Source organism: Colius striatus, chromosome 1, assembly GCF_028858725.1.
Source record: "Colius striatus isolate bColStr4 chromosome 1, bColStr4.1.hap1, whole genome shotgun sequence".
Lineage (NCBI taxonomy): Eukaryota > Metazoa > Chordata > Aves > Coliiformes > Coliidae > Colius > Colius striatus.
In genome coordinates this window covers 63631481-63645175 of record NC_084759.1, presented here as the reverse complement: position 1 = coordinate 63645175, position 13695 = coordinate 63631481, and the positions used below count along the sequence as shown (strand labels likewise).

Here is a 13695-nt window from a genome sequence, read left to right as displayed (position 1 = left end):
AGCTGCAGTTGAGGGTACAGCCTAAGACTTGTAGGAGGGATGAGCCAAAGGGAAGCAAGGAGGAGAGCATCAGGACAGAGATTTCATTTAGTTTCATTTGAATCCTGTCACAACACATCTCCAATCAAGAAAGTCTTTCCATTTTTCCTTCCATGGGCAGGAACATTACCAGCACAAGTGATTATTTGTGCGAAACACCCTGCACACTTGCAAGGGACTTGATATCACGCAGATGGGAAAATCAAAAGCCTGAAGTATTGAAATATCAATAATTAATAGCAGCTTAACAAGAGACTTCCTTCTTGCCCTGGGACTGAGATTTCTGTAGTTTGTAGTTTTGACCATCACATTCCTACAGCTGTTCAGCATTACAGGAGCAACTGCTGCCAGAAACACTCCTGGCATGCTGAGTGGAGTATCTAAGCGGGATGAAGTCAGCGGATGCTATCCAGAACAAGAGCTTTTGGGGAGATTTTGAAAGAGGAACACTAAACCTCCTTCTTGACAAAGCAGCATGTCATGATAGGTCATAGAGATGCTTTGAAATAAGATGTGACAAGTTAAAACCTAAAGATGGATCAAACAAGCACAGAAATGAAACCCTTTTCTGCTCTGCAAGTATAAATCCCCAGTGCATAATGGTGGGGTTTTTTTTTGCAAAAAAAAGCCCAGCTACAAATCCACCCTGTGCTCCTCCCTCCCCATCTTAGACTGATTATGGTTCAAGTAGAATAACCCCACACTTCTGACAAACTATGGCAGCTTGCTGGCACGACACTGCACGGCAACCTTGTGCATTACAGAGACTAAAGGGATTGAATCACCTTTGCGTGCAGCCCATGACATTCAAACAGATATAAAGAACTTACACTTGATTTTAATCCACTCCTCCAGGTCACAGAAGCACCAAGCAGTCACTCTTGAAACTGTCATCAGTAGCTTGTTATTTTCTAGAAATTCCCTGTTAATTCAGTCCTTCTGTAAAGTCTGAATTAAGAAAAAACCCAAAACCAAAGAATTCCTTGAAGGCAGACGCATCTTTTAACCATTTACCCTCTACAGGCTTGCAGATTCTTCAGCAACACATTCTTCTGGCAAGGAGCTGACCAGAAGATGCTTGGATCCTTCCCAACTTGGTTTCAAACCTGTCAGCACTAGTCTAAAGCAAGACAACTAACCTGACACAGGTTGACTCTACTTTCACAGAATCATAGAATCTTAAGGGTTGGAAGGGAACTCAAAAGATCATCTAGTCCAACCCCCTTGCCAGAGCAGGACCACCTACAGTAGGTCACACAGGAACTCGTCCAGGTGGGTTTTCAATGTCTCCAGAGAAGGAGACTCCACAACCCATCTGGGCAGCCTGTTCCAGTGCTCTTTCACTCTCACAGTGAAATCCTTCCTTATGCTTCTTTGGAACCTCCTATGTTCCAGCTTGTACTCATTGCCCCTTGTCCTATAACTGGAGGAGCCTCCACCCTCCTGACACCTGCCCTTTATGTATTTGTAAACATTAATGACATCACCTCTCGGTCTCCTCCAAGCTGAAGAGCCTCAGATCCCTCAGCCTTTCATCATAAGGGAGATACTCCACTCTCTTCATAATCTTTGTGGCCTTGCACTAAACTCTCTCCAGCAGCTGCCTGTCCTTCTTGAACTGAGGGGTCCAGAATAGGACACAATATTCCAGATGCAGTCTCACAAGGGCAGAGGGAACCTCTCTTGACCTACTGCCCACAGCCCTCCTAATACACCCCAGGATGCCATTGACCTTCTTGGCCATGAGGTCACATTGCTGGCTCATGGTCATCCTGCTGTCCAACAAGATCCTCAGATCCCTTTCCCCTACACTATCCTCTAAGAGTTCATTCTACAACGTGTACTGGTACATGGGGTTATTCTTTCCCAGATGCAAAATGCTATACTTGCTCTTGAATTTCATTAGATTTCTCTCTGCCCAACTCTCCAGCCTGTCCAGGTCTCGTTGAATGGCAGCACAGACTTCTCGTATGTCAGCCACTCCCCCCAGTTTCTTATCATCAGCAAACTTGCTGACAGTGCCCTCTGTTCCCTCATCAAGGTCATTAATGAATACATGGAACAGTACTGGTCTCAGCACCCATCCCTGAGGGACTCCACTAGATACAGGCCTCCAACTGGACACTGCCCCATTAATCACAACTCTCTGTCTTCTTCCCTTCACTCAGTTAACAATCCACCTCACTACTTGATCATCCAGCCCACACTTTCTCAGTTTTGCCTCAAGGATGTTGTGGGAGGTAGTGTCAAATGCTTTACTGAAATCAAGATAAACCACATCCACTACACTACCACCATCTATTCACCTGGTTACATCTTCACAGAAGGCTATCAGGTTGGTTAAACATGCCTTCCCCTTGGTAAAGCCATACTGACTGCTCCTAAAGACCCTCTTGTCCTTTAAAAGCCTAGAGACAGCACCCAGGATAAGTTGTTTCATCACCTTTCCAGGGATGGAGAGGATTTAGGGGGGCTTTGAGTTGGACTTGGAGAACACCATCTCCAGGGAACCCAGACAGCCTAAGTTTTTCTAGGACTTCAGAATCAGGGAGGATCAGATCCCACTCAACACCAGTACTATGTTGATAGGCAGGGGGTTACTGGCAATTATAGGCAATAGTAATGTTGTTCATGACTGCTATTGGATTTTTAGGCACTATTATTATCAGACTCGTTACCTACTGAAAACCTGCTGTGTGCTCAGGCATCAGCTGTCTGTTAGCAGCTCTGGCCTCTTTGACCCTATGCTGTCCTGCAGCTACGGCTGGTGCAGTGAACTGGACCTTTGGGGCTCATTTCTGCCAAAACTCAGCTATGCTCTATCGATCATTTGTCTTAGAAGGAGTTACCATCTGGATGATTAACATGGACCATTATCCAACCACTATCTGGAGGCAAAACTAGCTGAAATCCCATCATGTCAAGGCCACAACTGCTTTTCTTTGATGCTTTCTGTGTTGCTTTTTCTCTACCGACTGGCTGGCTGGGGAAGTACAAACCAGGCCTCTCTGGGGTGCATTTCCTCCTGGCTGAGCTAACAAGGTGATACTCTGTAAGAGCACCCTGAGCACCCACAGCCTTTGCTTCAGCCAAAGGAACAAACTTGACCCAAAAGGGCTGTAGAAACCTCATCAAATAAATGATGACCTGAACTTCAAAACAAGATCCCTTCACTATAATTCCCACTCTGCTCGTTGGATTTTTACCCTGCTTACTCCCCAGCTACATAGACCACAACCTGCCTTTCGCATCCAATAGATGCCTGCAGCATTACTAACAGCTACATTGCTTGGCTGAGGGCTTATCCTGTCTTCTACTCCCTGCACATCAAGATGCTTCAAGAGGTTTGAACTAGGCTCAGACAAAGGACATTCAGGATTCTCCCTAAAGTGCCTGAATTAAGAAATGTAACACAACCTATGCTGCTGATGAGACTTACTCAACAGTCTAAGCAGTAGTTTCAGAGAAGTACATGAAAACCAAAGAAGGGCTGCACAACTTTTGCTTCTGCATCTTTCTGACTGTCCCATGAGTTTTTAATGCAAAAACCAAAAGGGAGAATTAACATGTTTCCCATTTGTGTGTTTTGAGACACCAAATAAAACCACAAGAGTGCAACACTGGCAAAGCCAGACTTGCAAATAAACCTAAGTTGACTGAATGGCACGAGGCTACCATTCAACAGTCTCTATGGCATTATTTCTTAATATAAACTTACTTTCAAATAAAAAATGCAGCAATAAAAAGACAAGTGAAACTATGATTTGCACAAACATGAAACAAACAGCAAGCCCTGATGATTAAACAGCATACACAAAGAACCAAGAGATTTTTAGCACAGAAACAGTAAAACATTGAGGTGACAGACTCACTCATGCCCAAGCCAAACCACAGTTTCAGTAAGTTCTGCGTGTTTTATGGTTTCCCAGGACAACAGTCACATCCACAAACTGCACGTGAGAGAGGGGTACAACAGGCAAAGGACACATCTCTCCTTCATGACGCACAGCCTTCATGACGCACAGCCTATGACAATACATAAACCCTGCAGTGGCCACTTTTCTCCCTGCCTGGTATTACCACTTTAATTCCTTCCAACGATGTTATTTTTCAAGGCTGAGAAATATTTCAACCAGTTTTCCCATCTCTCGTTACCCAAAGGTCACCACTTGCCTACCCTTTCCAGCCAGCATCCTCAGTACATTTTGGTCATGTACAGGGTTTTACTTACATCATGGTCAGGGAAGATGCAGGACAAAAAGACCTCAATGATCTCTAAAGGTTCCTTCTAATTCCTACCATTCTATCAATAGTGGCCCTGAAGACCCTACCTGCATGTCCTGAACAGATTCCTCCCTTTTCTGTACTTGTCCTGTGCATTCCTCCCTGCCCTCTTCGCTTGGTGAGAACACTGGCCTCCTTGGCTTACCCCAGCCTCACCAGCCCTTACCCCTCTCCCTTTCCTGGCGTTTCCTCATCAGTAGGTCTTATGTTGCCAGTGGTGGCCCTGTCTCCTTCTGCTAGAAGTGGGAAGAAGGGGGGCACCTTGCTCTTTGGCCCTGAAAGCTTGCTTTGAGCCAGGGGCATTACTCTCGAGCAGTAAGGACGACAAGGAATCCCCCTTTCCCCAGGGACACAGGCTAGGCTCTGGCAGTAGCTTTGCTTTTGGCCTCCTAAGCTTGGATTACTTATCTCCAGCAATAAAAATAAATTCCATCTAACCTTGGTAGCACTTGCATCTGTTTTCCCTGAAGTTTTGTTTCCACTAAAGACTGTTCCAGTAGAGCAGCTGTAGATTAAGCTCACTTTCTACTTGGTCCCAGAGGGACCTCAGCAAACAGTATCTGCTTTTACTGCTCTCAACTACCAGACTCTCATCCCAGATCAGCAGTTGCTGTTTTGAGGTGTTCCCCTCAAAACATCTCAGTACTTCTGTCCATACTTCTCCAGGATGTCCACAAGCCCATCACTGACCAGGCTTCCCATGCAACTGCCAGCTTTAAGCACAGAAGGGATTGCTTTGGCTATGCAGAGACAGATCATGAGCTTCCAGTTCTGTAATGGCAGTAGCCACTTGCAACTAAACCTGTAAAAACCCAGATTCAACCAGGGAAGGAGGTAGAAACAAAGTAAAACTTCCTCCCAAAGGTAAAATTTGCCAGTTTTTAAGAATACTCGTTCATTAGCATTGATGCCCTACACTTGCTTAATTCCACCTTTTCATCTGACCACCTCTGTCAGTGACCCAGATGAATCCTTCACTTATCACTGGAGAATCTTTCTCCATCACTTGGCCATTCACATCTCAGGGTTTATGTGTCCAGGAATGAATGGGCAGAAACGTAATTAAAAGCTTTTTTAATTAAAAATCCAACATATTTATACATTTGTACATTCCATATACTGATGTATATGTTCACCAACAAAATCATTAAGACAGAAAGCACTAACGGTACAGATTCCCATCTGAACAAATTTACTGCAGGGGAACTTCAGTTTTGTCATCAATCAGACATTACAGAATGTCATTAACTTCTTTTCTTCTTTTCCCTTTCATAGTAGCAGCACATTTAATTACCAGTGTTCAGAGAAGGCGTAAGCCCCCAAGTGTTGTACAGCAAGAGAAAAATTAATTAGTAAATACAGGCAATAGGAGAAGAGCTCACAATGAAAATGGATTAGCTGCTGCCTATCCTGACAGCAGGATGTTATTAAAACACTTAGAGCTATGCTGAATAGAGACCGTAGGAACTTGGGAAGAGTATTAAAAGGAAAAAGTTTCGTCTTGCTACAACTGTATAAACTAAATTACTTTTAAACACCAATTCAGGCTAGCAGCCCTACAAAGAACAGATGTTGTTATAAAGATTCAGCACAGTCTGGATAACGTTTGTGTGTTCAAACATGTAACAAAGGTCCCGGAAAACATATTCACACTCCATTTCTGCCACCGCCTTCCCACAACTGACGGTATCAGGGTTTCATGTAGCTGATGTAGTAAAAGTGACGTTTTGTTGAACAAAGACACATGCTCAAGAGTCCACCCAGCACTCTCAAGGTTTACACCCACGTCTTTGAAGTGCTAGAAGAGTGGCATTAACCAGGTAATAAAGGTTGGAAAGGTTTTGGAGATTGGGAGCAGGGGAAGCAAAGAGAGAAGGTCTGATTGGAAACCAAGCTCTCATGCACATCTGGGCCACCACAGTCCAGGCTGCCCAAAGAAGTCAGTTCCCAAGCACCTGTGGTGCACTGTCTAACAAAATCCAATTGCTTCTTCACTCCAGCCTTTGAGACCAGTGATCTTGCAATATTATCAATGTGACAGATAACCTATCCCTTTAAATAATAGAAACGAAGATCTAACCAAATTCCTTTCTCAGAAGTATACAGCCATTAATCTTAAGCAGACTATCAGATTCTAGGCATTTTCTTCTCATTAGTATTTTTCCTGTCTTTTTGACTTAAGAGAGTGGAAAACCCACATATAATGACACACACACGGCACAGGTCATTTTTATGTGAGGAAGTATGGAGATATGAAAGAGTAAGAAAGGGTTTAAAGAGTGTTTTTGTATATATCAGTGACTGTAAGAGAGGATGGCTTAAAAAAAAATCAGAGCTGTAATATTTCTGTAATTAGAAGCTAAATGTTAAGCAAATGTGCCTCCATATCTGCAAAAGCATCTGTTTATTGTGTCCGGAATCACGGATATACTGTCATATTAGGAAAACAAAAAAGATCTGCACTACTGTTTTGGTTTTCACAAAGTTGGAAGAGACTCATGAGAAAAAATAAGAAGTGAGAGAGATGAACTACAAACACAAATAATTTACCAAGAGCTAAATTAGGAAATATTCTGGCAGCATCTCATCTCTCCAAGGGCAGGTCTAAGACATCACATTCCCTAACAGGAGAGAAAAACAGTGCATCAAGCTTAAACTCCCATTTAATAAGACAGTCAAATAAATGTTCCCCTTTCCTGCCTCTATTCCTTCACATATCCAATCAGCAATTAATAATCAGTTACCATTCAGTTTCTCCTCACTGCTGCAGCCAAACCAAAAGAACTTACCACAGTGGCAATGCTGTCCCAGGACTTTGGCCACATAAACAAAGAGTGAGCAAACTGACAGTGCCAAAAGAAAAGGCAGAATAAACTCTGGTTTTCCAATGTGCCAAGAGGTTCTCCAACGTGCCTCTGTCCCACGAGGTCTTGTAGTTGTCCTGCCTAAGGCGATCTAAACATGGAATTCATAAGCTTCCTCGTGATACAGCACAGAATACTAGCCACCATTTGCACACAGGCCAGCTCTCGCTCTCCTCTGCTCAAGCATTATCCCAATTGCTCAACCACGGTATTCACAGCGGAAAAACACCCTTCACCTGCCACTTCCCTGCTGAGCTCTCGCTCTACCTCAGCCTCATGTTGGTTTTCTTGCTTTTCCTTTTTGTTACCATTGGGCTTCCACATTAATTCATCCAAATTAGTTCTAGCATAAAGTTCAACAAAGAAACAAGTAATGATTTATGGATCAAATGTCCTTATTTTTTTAGTCCAAGATTCTGAAAGGGACTAAAAACAACAGCATCCCCCAACATTAATATTAATCCCCCTTTTTGTCACAGTATTCCCCAACATTAATATTAATCCCCCTTTTTGTCACCAATGATTGCATATAGGCTACTGTGCATTACTCTGGTTTCTGTAGTTATTCTGTATTTACAACTGTTACTGTGCATTTTAGTCAAGTACAAATCCGGAAAAAAATACCAGATATTAATAAAGAATTGTTTAATCTTTTACAGACACATCTTTTCATGCAATAACAACTGAGAACTTCCTTGTGGTTTGGAAGGGTATGATCTCCTGTCCTTGCAACACTAGTTTCCAAGACTAAGATGATCACTTCCTAGTGGCTAGAAACAGACCTTCATCACAAAGAGTGCTCCTTCTTTCAGTTCCTCCTGGTTAGGTGGGAACACAGAGCATACTGAGGATGCTTGCAGCAAAACAAAGTTATTTCTTATGAATCTTACACTACCGTAACACAAAAGGCTTATCAGATCTTTGTAAAATTACTTGTTCACTATCATTTTGAGGACGGAAGACTACAGATTTGTCTGTGTCATCACTGGCAGTTGAATATATCATGTTTGAAAACCAGGAATACAAGGTAATCTGCTCATACCAGTGCCACAGGAGAACACTCATGCCAGAACTAAATCAGAAATGCCCATGCTTGTCTTCTTTGAAGGTGCCTTTCACTAAACATGCCCTACATGTCTTAGCAGAAAGTGCTACAGAACTCCTTACTTGGATTTTATTTTTTAAAAACCCAAACCAACAGCTACATTTTTCTAACTCAGGAAAAAGAAAGATCTGAAGGTCTTTTGCTTTAAATACAAAGAAATTGATGGGTATTTTTCCCTCCTGGATGTAGTCTAGCTGTCTCCTCCTGGAGGCAGCACTATGCTCACCAGGCTGTTTTGTAAGTCAGCCTTTCTGTAACAGGAGGCTTGGGCTGAGGCTACATCTGGAAGACACCATCCAGAGATACCATTTTGCTGAAAAAATCTCAAATCTGATGTGGAATGCTGAAACAAGGAGCCATACTAACTCAATTGCATGCCAGCCAGTAAGCTTGGTATTTATTACAGCTTTACAGAATTAAAAGAAATGCTTTGACTTTGAAATACCAAACATTTATTTGAAGTCATTATTTTCAAATCTCTCCTGTGAGAAGTTGCCTCTTTTAAGTAGATTGCTTTAAAATGTTAAAGTAGTAACATGGATACTTACCAGGGCAGTTAAACAAAGGGGTTCTGCTGTTATTTGAAAAACTTTAGCTTACAGGATGGTTTTGCAGAATGTAACAAATCCAGTATCCCTGTAGTACACCTTCGTAGATTTCTTCCCAATGATACCTTTTTTCCCTCCCATGACTTTGACTGCATAGCATCATCCACAAGTACTAAAACTTCTTCCTGTGGAGTTCCAATCTGCCTAAGTTAGGTTATAGCAAACATTTAGCACACAATCTGTACGCTTATGTATCAGCTACATCTTTATCCTCCAAAGAAACTCTAGAATGGTATAAGATCAATTTATTCAACTGTATGTACAGTAAATTTGCATATTAATAAATAAATCAATATTAAAGTTAAGATCTCTTCACCCATATAAAAGTGACTACAGTCTGACCAGATAATTCAACTTGATGGTGGTTTTTTTTTCCCTTCCAAGCACAGCTGTGTGACTGAGGCCATCAATTTCCACCCAGTTTATTGCAGAAAATCTGAGTGGAAACGTAATGGACCAGTGCTGACATTTAAATTCTGTATAGCAGATGAGAAGGAGAGGGAGGAGTACTAAAAAGTGCATGAAAAGCCAACAATTTGTGGAGCAAAAATCAAGTTCATACTGTGGTCATGGGGGAGAGAATTCAGCCCAGTAGAAGACATGCTGCAGCAAACATTACAACCAATGAACATTTTTGTCTTGATAGTAAGCTGCATGATGCCAGTCTTTTCATGTAATGTTCCAAGGGGTGCAACTCCCAAGAGATGCCATCTCCACCTCTACAAATTCATCAACACCGCATTCAGTGCAAAGTGACGTTTCTTCAAATAACTGTCTGCCTCGTCTCCATAACATTCATCCTTACTGTGAAGAAAAGGCTTGTTTTCTTTAACTTTTTATTACTATATACAGAAGAAGCCTATATTTGCACCTCTCCACTTCTGGTAGTGATTTTATCTACATTCATTAGAAATCAAAAAGATAAGTGGCAATGTTTCGTATTTACGGGAAGTCTTCCCGTTAACCCAAAGACTAATCTTGATTTATACCTAAAGTAGCTGCACTTTGTTCTTTTTTGTTTGTTTGTTTCCAGACCACTCACAATGGGGTGTAAGTCATGAGAACCCGTGGGACTGGAACATATTTCAAGTCTGATTGCTGGAGCTGGAAGCGTGATGAATCATGTTTGAATTGAGACGTCTGTCTGCAGCACAATGAGTGTGAACCATACCTCCATTGGGGTATCTTACAAATACAGGCTCGCAGAAAGGGTTTTGGCACACCTGACAGACGTTTTTGTCCGAAAGAAGAATTGGGGCTCCTTTTTGTTTAACCTAGAAAGGAAAAAACCCACATACTCAAATATGAATCTAGCAAGAAAGGAAAGGAAATTCAGCATATAATTTCAGCTGTACTAAATGGAAAAAACTGGCCAATGACAGATGTAGTAGGAAAAGACAGTTTGAACTATTTCAACTTGAATTGTATTTCCACATTTATACTTAGTCATTTTCATGCTTCCTATTAGGTACTGGTTTTTTTTCCCCCCTTTCTTTGTTTGTTAATACAGAAAAGCACTCACACATTTAATGCAACTTGAAAACCTGATTCAGCTTCCCAAGCAAAGTCACAGACAACTCCATAGCAAACTGAGTACTGATGCACCCAGACAGATTGCTGGACATATCATCATTAGAACTACACAGATATAAGAATCTGCTGGGAACTTTAAGGAGTATAGCTCTACCTAGGAATAGAACAAAGCTTCAATAGTGAATTTATCACCAAAAAAAGCTACCAGGAAGCTTCAATTAGTTTTAAGTTCTGGGTAAACATTTGTGCAAACTCTGTCAGGTCACAATTCTAGAGAAAAAAACCACTAACATTTCTTCAAGTTTCTGCTAGAAATTTGTTAATCTGTAAATCCCAGATCCACTTTCCTTCAGCCCAGAAACTCACCAAATTTGTTCCTCTTTCAAAGCCTCCACCTTCCCTTTTGTTTTACAGAGAAAGTATAAAAAGTTTGAATCTAACAGTCTTGGCACAAACTCTAATGCAGCAATGTGAAGAAAAACTCTGTCCAAATTCTTCAAAGTTCTTCTGATTATTATATACCAAAGGATGCAATCATAAATTTTCCAAGTTCTTCTCCAAAAAAACCTAAAGCAAACAACCTACCTTCTCATGTTTGTAGATTAAGTTTTCAGCTTGTGCTAGCCCAAGTGCCACCTGAGTCATTCTTTTCGTATGAATGCTTTGCCTCACTGCTCCAGCCAGGAAGGGAGAGAGGAGCTGCACTGACCAGCTGTCAGGCACCACCTGCAAAACTAGAGCCGCATCAAATTCAGTAGCGTGGTTATTCAAGAGATCCACAGCAGCTGTGACTAGTGCACAATTCGAAGTGCCTGGGTTCAGATACACTGACAGGAGCATATGGAAAAGCCTCCGTCTGTATTGCACCTCTCTCTTCTCAGAGTTCCATAGACAGTATTCTTCAGCAGCCTGGAAGTCCTTTAACTCATGGACAAGGATATGCAAAGCCTTCTCGTGTTCTTCTAGTTTTCCGTACAAAATTGCGCTCTCCATATGAAGGTCTGTGCCCTGGATTTTGTCTGTTAAATGAGAAATGAGGCAACACCTGCTCAGTGGAGATGACTAGTCCCTCTCCCAGAGTCAATGCAAACAAGCCCATAGAACTCATCTCCTGCTGTTTTTGCACGGGTGCTGACAGCTACAAAGAGAAGTGTTTAGAAGTATGAGAATGCCTATGTGTACAGAAACACATCTTTAACAGAAGAGCATCACAAAATGTCAGAAAAAGAAATTACTAAATAACAGGCGATAAAATCAGTATCACTGACATCTTGTGAATTCTGGCACACCACTCTTGCACGTTTCTGTCCACACTGCAGTAGTGTATGATAAACTAAGTTCAAGCTGCAACATTTTAACCTCTGCTTCTCATAATATTACAGAAAATTACAAAATAGTTTAAAGTCCATAAAAGACAATAAAGATCAAATAGTTCTTCCCTTTAAGAAAAGGGCACTACAATCCAGTCTGATGGTCTGAAGTTCAAGTGCCAGCAAGAAGCGCAGGGGGAATGGCAAATTCATCTGGCATTTCAAGATAAAGCAGAAAATCCTCCACTTATCATGGTATAAAGACTTGGCCTAGATCTCTGGAAAAGGTATGCAAATACAATGTTTTCTGCTCCAAAATATTATGGTTATCACGGAGGAGCACACTAGCACACATTGATCTCACCTTCATGTAGGATTAAAAATTGTCACGTCAGAAATCCTGTGGGTTTTTTTTCTAGTTAGTTATGACTGCCTTTGGTGCACTGGCAGACATATAATTGTACCTCACAAGCTATGGAAGGTGAAAGACAACAGTAACAGATATGCTTTCTAAAGTAACTTGTGTCTGTTAGAAATACAGATGGGAAGCCTATTAACCAAGTACATCTAGAAACCTCACGATCTTTCAGTTTCCTGCTGGGACTGACATACAGCATTTTATAACAGACAACATGCATCTTACCCAAAATAAAGTGAATTCTATAAAGATCTGATTTCTGAAGAAGATTGCGTAGCTTAAACAGAAGTTCAGCTGTGTCTGTACAATCATCTGTGGTCACAGATTTTAGCTGAAGTATTGCCTCCAAGTACAAGACAGCTAGATGAGTATGGTACTTTTCTTTCTACAGATGAAAGGAACAACATTAGCTTAGTTTACAAAAGACAACCTCTTCTCACAAATAACAGTGATGAATATTTACATAATTACATGGAAATGTAGTTTAATTCATTTATTTCATTCTAATTAATCAGGAAGTCTTTTGTTTATGCAGACAGACAACTTATTCAGACCAGCTTCACAAAATACACTATAGCTATAGTATGGTACTCAGTATTTCAGAAATACACATATTCCCAGAACGTGGACGAGAAACATTTCCTGAAATCTTCTTCACCTTAATTAAACAAGAACTAGAAATAGCTTTTCTTGTGCAGAAATTATTTCCCTTCAAAAGTTCACCTAATGAAAGTCAATGCAGTAAAGGAAATTTCTCTCCCCTGTGTCTTCTCGTTTTGTTTCACTTGTAAAATTAGTAATGCTCATCTAATTCATTCTTCCTCATATCCAGGTATGCTCTTTGACCTTTTCAATATCTGCATAAAAATTTGAGAAAGCCACCAGAAGCAGAGAAGCACTCTGAAAGCACAGTGCTTTTTGTGTTATCCACTACCCAATATTAATTAAAAAAAAAAGTTGATGATTTGACCAGTTGAAACATTCTGGATAAAGCATTCACCATAACTTAGTACTTTCTAAAGACCAAGTCAATTTATAACCCAGCCTTTACTAGCAGGTAGACTGAATTTTAAATTATGTTTGTTACAAATATTCTACAAGACACTATGTTTGTTTAACTCCAAGAGTTTGTTTGAAAATATTCACAATATCAGAAACTAGTAGATTCATCCATCACGGTGTCACACACCTTGAAGTATCTGCAATAGGGATAAGAGGGAAACCATTGCTCTAGCATCTGCATTTGAAGAATGTAAATCAGTGAACTTGTCATCAGTTCTGCTGAGCTCTTTTGATGCTCATTTCCTTGCTTTATTTGCAGGTTAAAGTAACTTCTCCTGTCCTTAAAATGTCTCACATCCAAGTACCAGCACGTTTGGTTGCTTCTGTATTGGGCTTAAAAACCCAAAAGGTAGAATACAGTGTCACTTATGACTTGTGAACACATCTTTTGGACATGCAGTGTCTAGTGGTTTGGAATTCTGCAGTGAGAAGCACGTGGTGTAATTTTATCATTAATTGCTCAAATCTCTCC

At 41.0% G+C, this 13695-nt stretch overlaps 1 protein-coding gene across 3 annotated transcripts in view; it reads right to left on the bottom strand.

Moving 5' to 3' along the window:
- Positions 1-5415: 5415 nt before the first annotated feature.
- Positions 5416-13695, bottom strand: part of TGFBRAP1 (transforming growth factor beta receptor associated protein 1) — a 35286-nt gene continuing 27006 nt past the window's right edge. For all 3 annotated transcript variants that reach the window (XM_061997373.1, XM_061997366.1, XM_061997381.1), the window contains exons 10-12: positions 12387-12546; positions 11019-11452; positions 5416-10174 (exon numbers count right to left, since the gene is read on the bottom strand). In XM_061997373.1, the coding sequence (XP_061853357.1) occupies positions 9986-10174; positions 11019-11452; positions 12387-12546 (783 nt within the window). In that variant the 3' untranslated portion in view covers positions 5416-9985. The remainder of the gene's footprint in view (positions 10175-11018; positions 11453-12386; positions 12547-13695) is intronic.